At 28.7% G+C, this 20,895-nt stretch overlaps 1 protein-coding gene across 9 annotated transcripts in view; it reads right to left on the minus strand.

Annotated features, from left to right (window-relative positions):
- LOC129921327 (potassium voltage-gated channel subfamily H member 2) overlaps window positions 1–20,895 on the minus strand; it is a 333,339-nt gene that overhangs the window by 86,423 nt on the left and 226,021 nt on the right. For 6 of the 9 annotated variants that reach the window (XM_056003120.1, XM_056003123.1, XM_056003119.1 and 3 more), the window contains one exon: window positions 1,979–2,134. The exons of the other annotated variants lie outside the window; for them this stretch is intronic. In XM_056003120.1, coding sequence (XP_055859095.1) covers window positions 1,979–2,134 — 156 coding nt within the window. The remainder of the gene's footprint in view (window positions 1–1,978; window positions 2,135–20,895) is intronic. 9 annotated transcript variants of the gene reach the window in all.

The raw sequence follows: 20,895 nt of genomic DNA on the forward strand, positions 1-20,895 counted from the left end.
TTCAAGCCATTATTTGACATTTGACAGGTCAAACTGTCTCTAACCACCTCTTAACACTCGTTAAAATTTTGTGAATTTTGTTTTTGCAAAAAAAAAGTATAAAAAACATTGTATTTTAGAAAAAGAAGTTAATTATGTATGATGCATGAAGTATTTTTTAATAATTTACTTTAATAAGTTGGCTTAGAACTATAAATTCAAAAAACACAAAATGGACAAAATGGATTACTTAGCACTCGGGTAAAATGGCATACTTAATTTAACATGCCAATTTATACTTACTTTCACATTTTCATTTTTTATTGTGAAAATGGTTGCTAAACATAAAAGATCTACAGAGAGAAAGTCCTGGACTGAGGAAAGTTCTTGATTCCGTCCAAAATCTGGAAAAAAGCATCCAAAACATTCGAAGTTCCAAAAACTACAGTAAGGAGACGGGATACCAACGTGAACAGGGTTTGCGGGGATTAAGCACCACTTGTTCCAAGAAAATGGGAAAGGAGTTCTTTGACTCAATTTTTCATTTAAAATCACGTATGTTTGGAGAGTGTGCCATTTTACCCGGGTAAATTTGGTCAGGAATTTTTTTAACTCGAAAAGCAAAAAATGTGAGAGTAATATATTTAACTTTGAAATGTATATAGCATTTAAGTTTGAATGTTACTTTCGAGATATGGGACATTTTTTTTAGGGGGGCCATTTTAGGCCACCTTCCCTTATGCTTGCAAAAGAAATAATATGCGGCCGCTTAGTTGCTTTGAACTGAGAGTATTTACAGAGAAATTTTTTTCATGATGGTTCCCCATATCAATATATTTATCAACACCAAGGCAAACTCCAAATAAAAGGGATCCGTAAAAAAATATTTGTGTCGACGAAATCTCTGGTTAAAACGTCATTTTCTATTTCTTGCTAGAGTAGAATTTAACATTTTCTTCAAACTTTGGGCTTAGAGTACAGGTGCAGAAGTGGTTATCAAATTTGAAAGAATAATTTAGTGTATTTTTAAAGAACATATTTTAACAAAAACTGTATTAAACAGCAGCAAGCTAACTAAGGATCAAATTTTGCAAAAAAAAAAATACATTAAATTTTATTTGTTCGTTCATTCGCTTATTCGTTGATGGCTTTAAATCATCCATTCATTCTCGGTAACTATTCATCACCAAGCTAAATGAAAGACTGTCCTGCATTAACTCTAATATAAAGAGGACAAAAAATACATTTGGTAGTGGACTTCATCAATCAAACAACTTTTTCCCTACCATTCAGTTTAGTTTTAAGAGAAAAAATAGTTTAACAAATGGATATTTTCATTGTAACAGGTTTGACCCTTAATCCAATTTTTTTAAGATCTTTATTACCTACCACTTAAACTCTCATTAATAAAATATTAAAAGGCTTTAAAACTAAATTTATACTGTTTTTGCAAGTATTCTATAAAATATATTTCTTAGACTCCTCTCATTATTTAGAGAATAATGTAAAAGGCTTGAAATCACGCCCGTGACACGTTACGTTTTGCATTATTCACACAAAAATAAATACAGTTAAGTTTTTAGTTTAAAATAAACTAGATATTGAGTAAATAAAAAGATATTAAAATAAAAAAAAAAAATAGTATTTTGTGTCACACCCGTTACAATGCTTTTTTTTGAAAAAAAAAAGAGATTTTGTATGGATAATTCTGTCCTTATATACTAATTTCGTTGAGATATATAAGTAACCTCTCATGAGTGAGAGTAAGCTCAGTTATACTTAATTAATATAATATATTATTAAATATTATTTAAAAAATGTTAGTCAATGTCAATAAAGTGCATATATCATTAAATTTCCCCCAATCAACCACATTTTATTAAAATTCCTGTTGGTATTTTTAATAACCAAAACAATTCAAAGAATATCATTAGACAAAAAAAAAAAAAACACACACACACAATAAATAATTAAAAAAAAAAAACAAAACAAACATTACCTCCTTGCCAACGTGATTTCCTTTGCCTTTAATACTGTTACTTTCACTGCCGAATCCATTTAGATTTAAATTCGAATTAATCGATACATGATTTTCAATTTTTGTTTTATTTTTTGAGTCTGTACTTAAACGAACACTGGACCATTTTTCCGTTGCCTATTTTATATATATAGTATGCATATATTTTTTTTATGATGTATAAATTTATTATTATATGATAAATGAGAATTTGAGATTAAATTTTTTTATATTTTCCCAGTTGATTTAATTTAAATTGAATATAAAATTTAACTGCATTTCTTTTATTTCTATTTTTTTTTTTTATTTTAACTTTTGCGTTTAACAATAACAACATCAACAAGAAATAAAAAAAAAAAATAAAAATAAAAGTAAATTAAAAACAAAAATTACACAAAAATACATAATATTGCAAATGAAAATATTTTCGTTTTAATATTTTTAAAAGCATTTAACAAACAATCTACATTTTATGTAAGTATTTTAATGATAACGATAAAAAATAATAAATACATATTTTTTCATTATTTGGAATCTGATTAAAGCGTTAACATTGATTTATTTTAGATTTGTTGAATTTATTAAAAATTTCAAGAACACAAAATTAAAATCTTTTCGAAATTATCCTAGCGGAAAAGATATTTAGCAGAAAAATGAGAAAACAGATTAAAAAATTTGAGAGAAGAACTTGTTGATTCCATTTTATCAGAAATATTGATTTATAGTCAATGTTATACAGATTTTTCATATAATGTTCACCCATTTGCAAATCAAATTCACCCCTTTGCAAAATGAATATTGAATTTGTCTTTTGTTTGGAAAAAAATAAGTTTTTTGGGCTCTTAAGGTTTTTTTCCCATGTTAAAAATTATTCTTTATTCAAAAAAAGGTGAATTTGATTTGCAAAATGTCAATTTTAGTTTTTATTTAAATAAGTTTCCTCCATAAAAATACAAATTGAAGTATTCCACCACTCCTCTCTACTAAATTTTTCAAAAAGATAGAAAAACTAGTTTTGAATTCATAAAAGAGAAATATTAAGAACGCATTTTTAAATTAATTTATTGCATTAAGAGTTATTGAGAAAAAGAAAAATTAAACTCAATGACGCACACAATAATAATAATTTCTTGGTTCAATTTGACCGAATGGCTTCAGGCCACGTGCAAAATTTTCGAATCATTGTTAAGCAGCGACAAATGAGAGATTTCCACAAGAAGGCATTAATTTTTAATGCTACATTACGAGAAAAGTCCTCCTACTTTTTTGTTTTTTGTTGTTTTTAAGTAGAAAATGTGAAAACAGCTATTTGCACAAAGCACATTTACACATTTAAGTCTACAAAACAAAGACTAAAAAAAAAAAAAACAACAAGAATATATTAAAATACTGTTTTATATTTTACTAGTGGTGACAAGAAATTCATTCAACAAAAAAACAAACATTAAAATATACACCGCCGCATGTACTGCACCATCCCGGCCCGGGCGCCATTGTCATTGGTGGTGATGATGGCAATGGTGCGAGCTGTGTAAAGGTATATACCTCATTATTCCTGCAAGTTTGGTATTTCTTCTTAGAACTTAAATACAAAATGAGAAGAGAAATCCGGATAGTGAAAGAGCGAGAGAAAGAGAAAGTTGAAATCCTTGAACTTTAAGTGGTTAAGTGGTATACAGTTCTAGTTTTTTTTTTTTTTTTTTTTTTGTAAAAATGTGGGGGCGAATATTTTTCGCTCTATTGTATTTTTTTTTTCTTAATTTTTTTTTTCTCTCAGCTTGTTCTTTATTTTAAGTTCTTATAACACTCTTGCCGGAATATGCACAGATACTTGGGTGTAGCAGCATAATGCCGGATGAAATGCCCCAATGGATGTTGAAATATTTAAGTCGTAAGTTGCAAAAGATGGGGAAGATTTTAAGTGTAATAGCCGCCGTTTTCAAAACAAATAGATAAACTCACAGACAAATGAAGGCAATGGAAAAACAAACAAACAAACAAACTTTTTGAGATATTAAAAAAAAAAATTTTTCGTCAAGTTTCAAGGAATATCATTTTGATAGCTTTGTTCATAGAGGAATAAATTTTATCATGGAACTCATAGTATTTTTGAAGTATCCTTATTCTGACAGAAATTTTCTGACGTTCATTCGCTTGCATTTTAAAATAATTTTACTAATTACTTTATTCGACGAAAATGAAATTTAATTTTTTTGTATACCTAACCTAGTCAATAGTTTTCCGGAGAAATTGCTTCAAGGGTTTAAGAAAAAAAAAAAAATCAGTCAAGTTCATTTATATTTGTCTCTTTCTACGAAAAAAATAAATTGAAAACGAAAAGAATCTTTAAGATTTTCCTAAATGCGTTTGATTAAAAAGTTTCCCAGGATGAAGAAAGAAATATCAGGTAGGTTTTTCTTGGAAAACGAGTACCTTTTTCTTTATTTTTTTTGTTTGGTTCATTTTCAATATCATTCACACTTACACACGTATGACATGAAACACAAAAAAAAAAAAGTTTCAATGACTGCTGGAGACATATTCAAATCAACCTACCTAAGCCTTTTGTCAGTTTGATTTATATTTAAGCTTAAGAACTTTTTTATACTTATCAAACTCATGAACCGTCATTTTATATATGTATATATTTTTGGAAGCAAATTCTAGGAAAAGTACAAAGAGGCAAGTCATTTACATAAAAAAAGATTTCGATTTCATGAATTTTCCTACAAATTTCAAAATTTTTCGTTTTTCTATTTGAGTCAACGTAAAAGTTGAAGAATCTTTAATTAATTGTTGTTCTTGTGTAGCTTTGAAACTTTTTAGATTTATATGAATATTAAAACAGTGAAAATCAATTCGATACATGAATAATCTCGATATTTATAACAAAAAAATAAACAGAAAGGACAAATAATGGAGCAAATATGTGAGAGATTTATTGTAATTTAAGATTTTCCCTTAGAATTTTAAATTAATGGGCTCAAAGAAAAAACACCTATTGTCACATTCCATTTTATTTCATCACGTACGCCAAAAGAACAATAGCCAACTCTTTTCCGTCCTCAATTGTTTAAAGTTATATAAACCTTTTATTTTTTTTTTTGTTTGCAAAGTTGACTATGTGGTTTAGCAATATAAACTATGCGGAAGAAGAACTCCCGTGTCAAGGTGTCACGCTTTTTTATAACTTTAATCTTCCCTGCTACTCAAAAAACTAGTCAATTAATAACTCAAAGAAAACATCTCCACATTTTAATTTCTTGAAAAAAAAACACCCTTTAAAACAATATTTGTATGGCCTACTTAAATTATTGGTTTCTATTCCAAAATAACACATTTACAAGATTCAATCGTGTACATTTTTCGAAATTGATTTTTGGAAATACATATATCACAATGGAAAAATAGTCAAAGAAAGAACAAAAAGGGTGTTTTTCTAGCAAACTTAAGTTAATACTAACACAATAAAAATAGATTTTTCAACGAACAAATTTTTACAACCTGGGGTGGAATCGGCTAAAATGATATTTGACTATCATATTTTTTACTATCAAATTTGATAGTCAACTATTTTTTATCTGTGTAAGGTGATCGTCTTTAGATCATTTTTAATTTTGGTTTAGTTGGTATCACTTCGGTTTGACATCTGTCAAACGTCATTAAATTAAAAAAAAAAAAACAATGCAGAGTTTCAGTTTTTCACTTCCATAGCTACAATAATTGAGAAGACAATTATTAAAAACGTAAGTTAATATTTTTTAAAACGCTTAAAATAATAATTTATAACTTTAATATCTATCCAGCAAACACAACTCGAAAAGGATCGCTTACAAAGAATCCCACAAATATTGTATAAACTTTGAATTCAGATGGCAGATCCAAAATGTGTATTATACTCATAAAAAGTATCTTATGTTATTCGAAAATTTTGTACGAGTCTATAAAAAGCACTAAATATTATTTCAAATTATTTTTTTTTGCGTACAAAAGTGTGATTGCACATTACTTTGAGTCGGGGATGTAAAATATAATTTAATTTGTTCCTCAAGTCTGACTCTTCTATTTTCTATTTCATATTCAGTTACTTTATTTTAATTTTGTAGTCTTAAAATAATTGCACAGGCACAAAAAATATTCATTTTTCCCAAACAAAGTAAAAGCACCACGAAAACCATGAAAAAAATATGCCACAAATGTTAAATTGTATCAAATTGACACCTAAATAGGTGTCAGCTGAAAAAGTCAAAAAAATATGATAATCACTTTTGACTATCATCTTACACAGACGAATTTTCTTGAATTTGACAGTCAACTATCAAAAATCATCTTACACGATTCCACCCCTGATTTTTGGTATGCAAATTTTTATTAGAGTTTAATGTCCGTAAAAAGATCAGAGTTTTTCTTCGTCTGCTATTACCTTAATAGGAGCTCAAAGGTCACAAAAATTAATAATTTAAAAACAGTAGTCTTTAGAAAATGCATTTGTAGTTCTTTGTAGAAAAATCTATAAGCTTATTCAACTCAAAGTTTAAAATTCACGTATTTCTCTTTCGGTCAGGTAAAAAAGCATTTTTCAGAAGTTATTCCTTTTATTGTATTATTTTAATTAGAACTAACACTAAGAAACTATTTTTTTTGTATCACTTTCAAACTTGTTATCATCTCAATCTCAACCAATTTTTCTTAAACGCACATCAATATTTTGTATTTATTTGTTCATTCATTTTAAAGATTTTAGAGTCCCATGTAAAATTCAATATCATTTAAATTTTGTTCAAAGTTTTAAAAAAGACTTCCACAAATAAACTTAAAAAAAAAAACTGAATGAGGGCAGAAATGCCTACAGACCTGCACCAATAAAAAAAGCAAGTATACGCCCGAGTGTACCGTCAAATTGAATAGAGAAAACTGAATATTTAAAAAAAAAGTATATTAAATTTTTAAAACTAATTGTTGGTATGAAGGCACCGGAATAATATTCATCACTAGAGTATTTTTTTAATTAAAAAAATAGTTGGCATTTTTTGTTGGAAGGAAGTATGTAATAGGCATCAAGTTTGCCATAAAAAAAAAATTGTTATCACCTCTAACATTCGGAGAGCAATACGGCTTATGAGTTATTACTCTTCACTTCAAATAATTGATACAATAATTAACTGCTACCTAATGAATTATACGGTGCACCGTGGTGATCGACTTGTATACTTTTTAATTTTTTACATCCACTTTTCATTCGTTTTGAACATCAATTTCATCAATTTTAAAATCAAACCTGAACCATTCTCCTTGTATCATTGATTACAATGAATGATGAGACTCCCACTTATTTAATGAATCTAAGAAGTCAGTTCTGAGAAATAAGAATTATAACAGGTCTATAATTTATTTTGGTGACAACAAGACTAACAGAGATGTAGGTTTGTCCAAAAATCAAGTAACTTCAGAAAAGTCTATATCTACCAATAAAATTACATAAATTGACATCGGAATTCAAAAAAAAAAAAAAAAAAAAAAAAAATTTTGTCTAATAGACCATATTGAAAAAAACTGACTAAAATTTCTTGAATATATTCAAGCAAAGCAAAGACCAAAATTTTTAAGACACTAGATTTACAAGAATATCGGAAATATTTTCACAAAATTCTTTTTAAAAGAACGGAAATTAAAGTGTTATAATATTCGAAACACATACACAGCTCAATAAACCATTAATCTGTATTAAACTCAACCTTCAATGTTAAAAAAACGTCCTTTTTCATCATTTCAAATATTTTTAAAATAAACCTCTCACAAAACGTGATAAATTAATCAAATGAGTATTTATCTGAGTTTGCCTTTTTTTCTGCCACTCTTTAGAAAAATTGACAGTTTACATACATTTCCACACACACCTTTTTTTGTCAAACACACATCAAAACTAATAAAAAAACAAAAAAAGGAAAATCCTTCCTTTTTTTTGCACACACTTGTCATCATGTCATCAACAAAACATCAATATCCTTCTCTATTTTTTTTTTGAAATTTGCATAAACCTAGTCCCGTTATAGCTAATTGAAAAGGGTTTGACACAAACAATTCTATTTTCAAAAAAAAAAAAAGTTTTTGGCACTCGTGTTAACATGCATTTTTTTTAGAAAACAGCATAAAAACTCTCAAATGCTCTTTCTAGGTCGAATAAAAGTTTTTGATTTAGATATTTTTTTGTTATTCACCTAAAAAAGTCAATTACTTTTTTCCCAGAAAAAAAACAGACAGAAAATCTGATGGAAAAAAAAAACATAAGCTACACAAAAAACAAAAAAAAATATATATTTTCCATTAATCTTAATCATAAAAACCAACTTTTCATGTTTTTCAAAATTAAATTGATTTTTTTGTTCAATAAAAAGAAACCCTACCGCGACAACCCCACACCTACACACTCACACTACAAAAATCACTCTTGTGTTAAAAATTGTGTAAACTAAACTCATTCGTGAAAATGATTTTAGTGAAACTAAACATTAGAATAACAATGAAACACCAAACAAAACAAAATAAGCGACCAATAAACAACAACCTGTGGCATTTAAGGTTAACTAAAATTCAGAAGAGGTTAGGTATTTTTTTTTTTTTTTATTTTCATTAGAATTGTTTTTCTTTACAATGAAATTTTCATTTAAAATTAACACAAAAACATTTGAAATTCTAAAAAAAATACAAAACAATAGAAAAACACCAGATAGAGAGAGCTCTACTCACAGAAATTAATTAATTCCATATTCCTTTTTTTTTTGCTTTTTTTTTGGTTTCGGTGAAGCGTGTTTTTTAATTGAGATAGGTCAGGATCATCATAATCACCATTAACACAACACAATCATCATCATCATCATCAAAAAGCTTAATGATTTTTTTTTCCAATCGATTTTGGTTTTAAAAAGGATACAAAAGGATATATCAAGACATTTCAGGAGCCCGCACTTAAATATTAAAGGTATATCTTTGGTTGTAAGTTGAAGAAGCCACAAATTATATTGCACCCCGAGGAGAGTATAAGCCAAAAAGGATCGAGTAGTAGTCATGCATATTTATAAAGGACGAGAAGAGAGAATAATATTTCTAAGGAAAAACAACACACTTCGGTCGTCCTTGTGTGTATCGAAGGTATTAAAGGAATGTGAAGAATTCAACACTTGAGATTGTGTAAATTATTCCACAATTTCAACAACAATCACACATTGAGACGCGGTTTTTTTGATTTTTTATTTCTTTTTTCGTGTTGTATATAAATTTTTTATATATATTGAAGACAAGGATGGTTACACACAAAAAATTCAAGGAAGAAAAAAAAAGGATGACTTTTTGATTGCTTATACGAGGAGTTAATTAAACACACGCGTGTTGGCCTTGATGATTAAAAAAAAATATTTAGTTATAAAATTGCCTCTGCATTGAGTGGCGGCACCTTAATGAAGTTGTGCACCGAATACATAATTTACAAATAACTTTCCAAGGACTAATTAAATGCAAACAGTAGGTATAAAAAAAAAATACACACAAACATTAACTATATACACACTCTCACGATAAACGATGAAAATTCCTTAAAAAGGACGAAGAAGAAAAAAAAATTACAAAAAAAGGACGAAAAAATTAAAATCCAATGCAGTTACACGAATGTGGGATACAAAAAATAACAATAATAAATTGACCCACCAAACAACACAGCAGCACACACACCTCTTTTATCGAAGGACATCGTTTATCAACTCAGGATTTTATCTGACATGCGATTGCATTTATAGTATATCGCGTCGCGTCGAGGATGAATTCACGTTTGCGGCACACTCAATATGAAGACGAAGGAGCAGAACTACCTACTACTCTCCAGTTTGCAGCAGGCAGGAATAATTTTTTGCTGCTTGCATTTTTTTTTTTGACTTTGATGAAATGAAATTTTTTATATTTGGTCTCTGGGAACGAAAAATGAGTTTTTCTCTTGTACTTTTTTACACTAGTACACACACTTGTGTCGTCATAATTTTATATTTTGAGGGCGTGTGGAAGAGAGCCTGACGATGTACCCTTTTCTAACTTCTTCGCATGTGTCAGAACTGTCAAAAGTATGCACTTAAATTGCAAAACTACTGTCTGATTATATTTTCGTTCGTCTTGATTCGCAACATCATTTCAAAATCTACTACATGTTTTTTCTAAGTTTTTTTTTATTTTTTGTTTTCTAAGTCGAGTATATACTCATGGAGTCGTCGTCCAAGGGGCGCAAGATTATTTCAAAAATATATATAAAATGAGAGTCCTTAGAGAGCAAAAAAAAGGGGTGAGAGAATTTCTATTTCTGAAAGCTTTCTTTTTTAAACACGAGTTTGTTGTACCTACCTCATTCTATCTAGTTTCTGGGCAAAATAGAGTTAAAGTTACTCTTTTTTTTTTTTGTTATTAGAAAATTGTTTTCGTGCTATTCTTTTGTTAATTTTATTTTTTTTTTGTTGAAAAAATTTATATTTTAAAAGCAAACAAACGAGAACATGCACAAATTGGGTTAGGTGTTCAATTTAATGTTCATATACAACTACAGTCAACAGTAAGGTCCTTTCGTTTCTCAAAGTTTATGTAGAGGTACCTCTTCCTTACACACTTACTTATATATCTCCTACTATTGTGTACTCGTTGCAATTTTTTTAGAGAGAAAAGGGCAAATGATTCAGAACGGAAATCAACAATTGGGGCATGCTATAGAAATATTACAGTTAGATATATGTATGTATGAGTCATTTACTTGAACACATACTTAAACAAACACGAAAGGGTTGTAGGTTGTTGTTGCAGTAAAATTCATAATGTGAATTAGGTATTTTTTCAGTGGGTTTTTAATAATGAAAAGTGCAATTGTGAGAGTACTTTAACCTCAAATTACTGTTATTTTTATTCTAAGATTTTATCGGGGCGGTTTTTATAAACTGAACAAATAAATTTAATTTGAAATTTTTATTTGAGTTTAATGTGAGGGGGGAAGGAAATCGATATTTTCATAGCATTTTATGCATTTGACCTAAATTTATGAATAAGAGCGTGAGCAACAGTTCAAGTTCTAAGTAGTAAAAAGTAGTAAATATAAATCTTTCAGTAAGGAATAATTATGAACGTGTTAAGATTGCAAGGGGTTTCTAAATTCATGGTCATATTTTGATTTTTTTGAGTGATTTTAATGATATTTTTTAATTTTTATTTTACATTTAAATTTTAAAAAGGGTATGTTTTTTCTGTACGTAACAAATGAACATATACCTACATATTTTTTATTCAGAAAATTTTCTACAAGTGTAGGATTACAATATTTGTTTAGAATCATGGTCATATAAGTTTTATTGATTTGCTGAATAATTAAATCTTCGACTCTAATAGAAATTTTAAATTGAATTTTGTCTGCACGTGGCGTTTCGAATAAAAAATTAAGATCTACTTATTTTACATTTTCTTTGAAACAATGTCAACATTTATAGGTTTTCCGTCCCACCTGGCAATATAAATTCTATAGATCTTAACATAAGCTATACTAGCATTTGTAGGGCTTTAAAGAATAGAAATATTTAAGTTGGAATAAAATAATTTTAATATTCTTTTAATTTTCAAAATTAAAATTTTACGTTCACTAGGGCGTATGTGGAACATTTTTCATGGTAAACTAAATTTTATATTTAATAATTTTATTATATTTTTCTGTGGTATATGACACGTTCAAAAAAAAAAAAATCATCAGTCTTCTACTTATTTTGAAAGTGACTTTAAGTTAAAAACTGTTCATAAAAAATTCCAACTTCTATTTACATGATGGTCAAATTATTTGAAATTTGGTTTTATGCGATCAATATCTCGAAATCATGTATCATATGCTTAAATATATTTGCGACAAGTTGTTTTTTTACAAAACCAGTTTACTTTGTCATTTATTTTCTGACCACTAACATTATGTACCTATACAATATGTAATATGAAGTGATCGGATTGTATTGTATCAGTGGCAGAATATCCTTTCCTTCGCCAAAATCTACATTGCAGAATCTATATATCTATAATTTCCTTGCATTGGTATTTAAAACGTAAGGGATTCCCAATTAGAATTATCTGCATCAGTGAAATTTTTACGTGATCTCTGTTTAGATATGACATAAAGACAAAAATAGAATTTTGTGTTTTGTATGGAAATATGGTATCAGAATAATGTAGATGAATGGATTTCGAGTAAGTGGAAATTGTTATTGAATTTTTCAGTTGTGGCATTAACATTGGCTACGAAATTTTTAAGACTTTTATATTACACTCTGGTCAACAAGTTTTTTGCCACAAGAAACAAAATATACTTTTTTTCTAAAGAAATTTGGGGTGCTGAACTCAAACACGAAGCCAAAAAAAATTCTATTAGCCTCCGTTCTTGAAATATTACCGTTATAAAATGCAAAAACATTTTTTTATAACAGTTATATTTAAAAAAAAAGGAGGTTAAAAGAATATTTCTGACTTTGGATTCGAGTAAAACAACCCTCAAATTAAAAAAAAGTATATTTTGGTTCATGTGGCAAGCATGTTGTGACCAATGACTTAAACTTTAGATTAAGTTAAGTTTGTGTTTAGATTATTAACTGAAAGTAAAGATATCTCGGGCAATAAAAGAGATATCGGGAAGATTTAAACTCTGTTCTTGGAAGATGCAAATCAGTTCTTATAGGCCACGTTACAAATTTATTTATAAAACCATAACCTCGAAAACAGCCAAAATGACGTTTGTTTGCATTTTATAATGGTAATATTTCAAAAATGCAGGCTAATCAAATTTTTTTTTTACTTCAGATTCGAGTTTAGAAAAGTATATCTTGGTTCTTGTGGCAAAAAAAAGCTTATTATTTCTTATTTTCAAAGTTTTAAATTGGAATTTTTCTCGTAGTAAGAGATTTTTCTTGTCAAAAAGTTATTTAAAAAAAAAAACATGTTTTAAAAACTGCTTGATATATTGGAGTGCTGAAGTGACTCAGAAAAATTATTCTAATATTTTTGTCTTGTTTACTAAGAATTCGGGTGCCTGTTTTTCTATTCAGATTGGTCATTCATTATTCAAGATATACACGGAAAAAATTACGCCAGGAATAACTTTACTTCTACTATATTTAATATGATAGAATATATAATATATGATTTGCGAGGTCAGGAGGTGCAACTAAGCAAAAATAAATTAGTTTCAGTGCCCATTTAGGCTGTAAACTTAAGTTCGTATATTCGTTGACATAAGTAAATGATAAAAAAAGTATTTCTTTTAATCTGTCTACACATTTCTCGATTCGTTTACCAAAAAAGTTGAGTGCAGTGCAAGTTGTTAATGTATCTTAAAATGAAGCTTTATAGATTTACTTTGCGCAGCTAAAGACAAGTCCTTGTTGGTCTTAAAAAAAAAAAAAATAGGACATTTTTCCTCAAAAAGTTAATTAGGTAGAAATAAATCAGATCAAATTGTTGAAAATTTGTTTTAAAAATTTTCATTTCATTAAAAAGCTTAATTTTTGTTTCTAGTAATCTAATATTTGACAATTGAGTTGTGACAAAAAATAAATCAAACATTTTTCATTTTAAGACTACTTAAAAGTTCCATACAAATTGGTGCAATTGCAAAGGATAAAAAGGTATCTTCTATGGAATGCTCAAAAATTAAAGAATGCAGCAAAAATTATTAGATTTTGCTTAAAGGTGCATTCATGCAACTTTTGAAATTACATTTATATGGAAGAAACTTCTATATTTAAATAACCACTGCACTTGCAAATCAGTTTTATCAAGTTAAGTAGTCAGGAACGCATATATTTTATCGTCCGAAAGGCATTATATTTATTACACTCAAGCTCCCTCAAAAAATGCACTCATGCTCAAATTTAATGCACATCCTATTTAATCTACAGAAAAAAACCTATTATTACCTTTTTTTTCAGATGAGACAAGAGTGAGTTTTCAAGGGATGGAATGAATTGTTTGTGGAGAAAGTTTGTGGAGAAATTTGCTGAATTCTGTCTATCAACCTACGAACCTTCTAGAGGTGGTTCATTAAATTTCCTGGAGTGTGTTTAAAGATACGTGAATTATATCCTCGAACAGTATGCGGTGCCTATCAGTCCTAGAACCTTAATTTGGTTACCAGTTTATTCTGATTCACGATAATGCACGAGCTCATAGTGTTAGAAGAGTTTCAGAATATCTTTACTATTTGGATTTACTATTTAGAAATCCGGATATGAAAATGCTTAAGAGTCGCGTTCGCAACCGAAATCTACCTTCAAGCTTTACAGAATAGCTGAAAACTGCAGTGAAAGAAGAGTCTGAAAAGATTTTACAACAAGACCATCAAAAATTCTCCAAGTTGAAATTTATGCGGTAGAAGAGGCAGTAAAAAGTATTGAATATAACTATTGTTGGGAAAAATTGTCACTTGGAAATAATTTGCTTATAAATAGATTCTCAAGTCTAAAATTTGGAACTTAAGTATCAAATTCAACAATGCAAAGAAAAAATTCTAAACAACTTTTTTGTTTAAAGTTTATGATCGAAACATTATCGTTTGCTAAATAATTTCCAAACTTGTTTGCTGATCTTTAAAGCTTCTAGAAGTAATTTTTTTTATTTTTCGCATTACAAACCCTAACTGTTATTTAATGTTGTTCCAAGGTGGGTATCGTAGGAAGAAATTTCAAAAAAATTGCCTGAAGTTTGCAATTCTTCGAAAAAATATTGTGTTGGTATGCAGTTATCTACATAAGTGGATAAAGATAGTTCTCCTAACTTAAGAGTATTTTTTATTCCAACAGAACAGATATCAGTGCAAATTCTTATGAATGCAATTATCACACCACAAAAGCAAAAAAATAACTCACTCAACTCACATCAACACTTTCATATATGATTTAGAGATATATATATTTTTTTTTTTAGTCCTTGCATATCCTTCAGTTTGGTTTAATCTTCATCATCATTAGAACAAAAGTAATTTCAACTTTTCTAAGGATTTTTTACACTTTTTTTTTGCAAAAAAAAAAAACTAGAAAATTTCTAGACACATAGACACCGACCAAAACTAAAAGAAAAATTTGTTTGCGTTTTCGTTTATGTTAGTGTGTGTGTAAGTGTTTTTTTTTTTGTTTTTAGAAACAAATCCCATCTGCTCTGTATCATTTATGTGAAAAAGTGAATATACACACAAATAGCACAGACATATCTATTTTCCAACAAAAACCCTCAGGCGGAAAGTTAAAATTGGTTTCGCATGAATGAACTTACACCCCCAGCACTTTAACCTTTATGTGTGAGTTGCTACTTTTTTTTTTTTGGTTTGTCATTTCTTTTTGTTTCACTATTTTTTGTAATTTGGATTTATTATTTTTTTGTTTTTGCTTTGCTTTTGCACATCTTCTTCGTCTCCTACTAATCTCAATGCGCGCATGATCTACCTCAATAAGTGGATTTACTATAAAATCTCCATTTTGCAATGCTTGTCGTTGTCGTCCTGACAGAACCCCGAGAAAAGCTTTTTAAATATGCAATGATTTATAGAATAAAAAAAAGGACGAAGATTTATTCAAAACGACATATGAAATGTATATTTTTTTTTTTTGAAAAAGGATAATGTGAAAAATGTTTCGAAGGCAAAATTTGACTTTTATCAGGACCCCAAGGAAGACACGTTGGGGGCGTTAAATATAGAGATATCAGTTTATGCTAATTTGCCATCCATTAAAAGCTTATTTTATTATATATATTTTTGGGTATACTATCCTCTATAATCAGTTTCAGGTTTCACACTGAAAAAGACACAGCAACACACAAGCAAAAGGACTAAAAGCAAAATGAGATGATGATGATGATGACGATAAAGTTATTTTGTTCAACTGGGTAATTTATGGTCGGAAACAAACACTCTGCTGCTGTAACTAATTAGCAACAAGGAGAAAAGCAAAAAAAAAAATATACAGGATAAAGGATATGGGATTTTGTGGGCAGGAACTACTTAATATCGAATGAATTCATTTCGTAATGGGAGTCAAATAAATTTTTATTTCTTCAGAAAGATAATATTATTTTTGCTATAAGTCAGTCATTTTTTGTATCCTTTTTATTCTATAGTTATTTACGATACCAAAACAATTGATTCCAATATAAATCTAGTTGTATATGTGTAAAATGGAATAAAGCCAAATCAATAGATTGTGGCTATGGGTTTGATAGTTGATTACACACCCACATGGATTTTTTTGTAAAGAAGAAGACTATGCAAAAAAACAAAAAATAAACTGACTTTATGCTGTAAGGAGTCTTTTCGATGAAAATCCCGACAAAATCAATTTACCTGAGGGTTGAAAATTTTTTTTTTTTACACTATCACATGTGTGTTTTTTTTTTTTTTTTTTTTTGAAAAAATGTTGTGTTGAGGTGTTGTATATTTTGAGAGGGAATTGTTGTGAAGGCGTTAGAGATGCTTCAAGCATCAATTCGATGGTAATAAACTCAACAAAACTTGGCAAGAGTAAGCTGCGTAAAAGATGAGCCATGTCCTTATTGTGATGCAATATTTAACAAAACAAAAAAAAAAAAATTGAAACGTGTGTTGGCAGGAAAAAGTATCAATCAATCATAATGCCAATTAGGTTTTGCCGTTGGAAAAAAAAAACTTGTGGTGTAACTGTTAAAAACCCTCTTCAAAACACACGTGCAATGGAAAACTACATCTTTTGTAAAATAAAAACTTTGAATTACGTGATGATTTTACTGCATTCGACAGTTTTTGTGAGGAAAATGAAGTATTTTTTAAGAGATCGGGGTATTCGTTACTGTAGATTTAAAGTTTTTATAAATATTGGAAAAGAATAAGTTTCACGTTGCACCTTGACCTTTACTCAATTTTATAAACGCGCCCGACATGTTAAGACAATTTTTTAATCCTTTAACCCTATCAAATATAATCAAATTTGCTTTAAAAACAAGTGTCTGCGATGTTTTTTTTTTGTAGGAATTGAGTAGGATTGCCGAGTAATTGCTCATTAAGAGTTGGAGCAATAAATTTTTTAGATAGAAGATTTGTATATTTTTACCTTAAAGTGAATACAAAATCATACATTTTTGTTCAAAAAAGATTTTTTGTACCTAGTAGTTTTTTGTTTTCATTTGAATAGGGTTACCACATTTTTTAAATTATTTTTTGAAATGTGAGACTTTTTAGGTATTTGTTTGGCTATATAAATATTTCCTTGTTAAGCCAAACTAAAGAGATATGAAGAATTGATTCATGTAGTAATTTTTTAACCTAACCTAACCTAACCTAACCTAACCTAACCTAACCTAACCTAACCTAACCTAACCTAACCTAACCTAACCTAACCTAACCTAACCTAACCTAACCTAACCTAACCTAACCTAACCTAACCTAACCTAACCTAACCTAACCTAACCTAACCTAACCTAACCTAACCTAACCTAACCTAACCTAACCTAACCTAACCTAACCTAACCTAACCTAACCTAACCTAACCTAACCTAACCTAACCTAACCTAACCTAACCTAACCTAACCTAACCTAACCTAACCTAACCTAACCTAACCTAACCTAACCTAACCTAACCTAACCTAACCTAACCTAACCTAACCTAACCTAACCTAACCTAACCTAACCTAACCTAACCTAACCTAACCTAACCTAACCTAACCTAACCTAACCTAACCTAACCTAACCTAACCTAACCTAACCTAACCTAACCTAACCTAACCTAACCTAACCTAACCTAACCTAACCTAACCTAACCTAACCTAACCTAACCTAACCTAACCTAACCTGTTATGTGCCCGATTCATACCTTGTTTAATTGAATACACCACGTTAATAAATCCATTTGATGTGTTAACGCTTTAAGTGAGCGTTGAATCAATAAGATACTGGGTCACTGTGGCGTATGTGTAACATTTTTTTTTTTTTAATTTTTATCGTTAATTTTTACATTTTATATGGAAGTAATAAATTCATAGGTACAATAAATTGAAACTGGAGATTTTGAAATAATATTCAGAACATGATGTCACAAGCAAATGTGCTATCATTTGCGAGTAAGTAAGTTTACATGAAAACGAGTCTTGTAAGATCAGTCGAGCATTTAATTTGATTTATTATTAAAAATTCATCTCAATTAATTTACACAAAGTACTAATATGAACATGAACTGTACTTGTCGTTCTGTAAAAAAACATCTCATTTCAATTGAAAAGAACGAATTACAAAGAACAAAAATCTGCTATTCACTCACGAATTTAAAGATAAATAAATGTTTATCTATAGAAGTTAAATTTTTAATCAAATATTGTTTTTTCTTTACACAAAAAAAAAAAAAAAACACAAAGCAAAGTAACATTTTTCTATTTGTTCGGTATACAATGTTTGAACAGGACTACCTTCCTTCACTAACATGTTTTCTTAACAGTGTTTTGTCTTTGAGAAAAGATATCTTTTCACTGTCAAAAAATTTTCCAAGAAACCAAAAATAACTGAATTAGATTTCATTACACAATTTTTCTTTGTTCTACAGTCTTGTAAAGATTTTAGCTCATTTTATTCGGCTTTGTTTAGAAAAAAAAAACCTATAGATATAAAATACCCATAGATAAAGAATGTGTATTTAAATAAACATTAAAAAGATGGTTTGTTTAAATGTAATTGGTTTTTTTTTTTGGAAAGACAAAAAATTGAATTACGATTTTATTCAAAATCATAAAAGATTTATTTATGATTGTTTGTTCGGAAATAAATTGGATGTTTTCACAAAATTATCAAAGCTTACGCAATAAATCTAAGAAAATTGAAATAAATTTGCTTTTTAAATTGAGTTTTCTGGTTAGCAAGAACACACAAAGCTTCTTGTTTTTACAGACACAAAAAGGAACAAAGATCTTTTTAAATTAACAATTTGTAAGTAATTTTCTCTTTCTTAGGAATTTTTTTTTGTTTTTTAGAATTTTTAAATTGATATGGGTTCTATGATTTAAGGAGCCTTAAGAATGTGAATGTGTTTTGGCAAAATAAAAATTGCGAAAGGCAAGAATCCACATCTGTGCCAATTACAAAAGTGTCTTTAAGAAAAAAAAATGGATAAAAACAATAAATTTATACAATTAACAACTGCTCCCACTGTCCGGAAGGCGTACGTTGACCCTCCGTGGGCAAAATTAAATTTGGGGACAATTTTTCTCTTTATTTTAATTAGAACATGAATGGAGAATTTTAGCTTTCGTTCCGACTTCCAAAAAGGAGGAGGTACCTATTCAATTCGACTGTTTTTTTTTTTTTTGTGTTTGTTACCTCATAACTTTGGACTGAGTGAACCAATTTTGATAATTCTTTTTGCATTGGAGAGCTGGTGGCTGCCATGTGGTCCCATTTCAATTCAGTTCAGTTAGAAAACCCATAAAACCTAGTTTTAGCCATGGAAGTCGGTTTTGATTTTTGATAAAAATGATTATTATCATTCTATACCGTTTTTGTTTTTGCTAGGTATTTGGAGATTTTTGGGGATTTGGAGAAAGTGGGAGAAAAAAAAATCTTTTTTTTAGATTTTGTTCATTGGATGCCTTTCGTCATGGAGATTTTATCCATGGGGTCAAACATTTTCTGGAGATTTTATCCGATTGAGATTTTTTTGTTGGAGATAGTGTATGTCTCCCGGGTGGACCTTACACGGCCTAATCACCGTGTTTGAAGACTTCTCAAAGTTCTCACAGACTTAAATATGTAACATTAACTTCAGTTAACTGCTGAAATTTTGATAAAAGTTCCTCACAATAATCAAACAATCAATTGTTTGTATTATCAAAAAGGACAAAAATTCAAAATCAACTTTTTTATCGATCACAACATAAACGCATATTTATCAATTCAGTTGGTTTGCCAATACCCGAGGTTTAACCTACTAAATATCCACAGTTCAGAAAAAGAAAACATTACATTTAGTAAAAAGAATATCCGCTTTCCAGGCAAGTCACTGCAATTCACTATTGTTCATTAAGCTCAAGCAATAAAAGTGGGTAGATATAGAAACCTAATAGATAAATATTCTTGAAGTATGCTTTATTCAAAACAGATCCCAAAAGAACTTTTCCTACTATTTTGTTTCTTTCTTACTTCAGATAAATATCTTTCAAGTAATGATTTCTATAATATCTGTGATGTTTTTAAAAATTCCCTCTTTCAAAAAGTGTACTAAATGTCCCAAATAACAGTTTTGCTTCTTTAAAGCTTTACAGAAGCTATAGAAGTACCTGTAAAGCTTTACAGAAGCAAAATTGTTTGTGAGGGTAGGTAAGCTGTTTCATTAATAAATTTGTGAGTTCTTGCTTAGTAATATCGTTGTTACATTACGAAGAAACAAGTGAGAACAAAAAAGAAAGCTGTTATTTGAAGACAAATTGCTTTTTTTAAATCACAATCACACTTCATGTCTTTTTTCTTTTTATTAAAACAAAAAGGAAATATCCCAAATTTTGTAGGATACTGATTTCCTTCAAGTTATTCTAAATTCCCAATAAATTGTCATCGATGATTTTGACTTTATATTTTCCTTCTATTCACACACACACATATACATTAGGGTGTTCGTTATTTTGAATCAAGTTTCTAAGTGGAAAAACTGTTTCTAAAAAATAAAAAAAATCATGCGATTCACACGTGGTAGAAGTGAAACCTTAAAAAATCATTTTTCTTGAAAAAAAAAAAAAAAAAAAAATAGAAAAAATCTACCTATTTTTATTGTATCACCTTCAAATCCATGTTTTTTATATGACAACCTATATTCATTTTATATCATCTAAAAGCTTTTTGTCTTAGC

This window comes from Episyrphus balteatus, chromosome 1 (genome assembly GCF_945859705.1).
Source record: "Episyrphus balteatus chromosome 1, idEpiBalt1.1, whole genome shotgun sequence".
NCBI classification, from domain to species: domain Eukaryota; kingdom Metazoa; phylum Arthropoda; class Insecta; order Diptera; family Syrphidae; genus Episyrphus; species Episyrphus balteatus.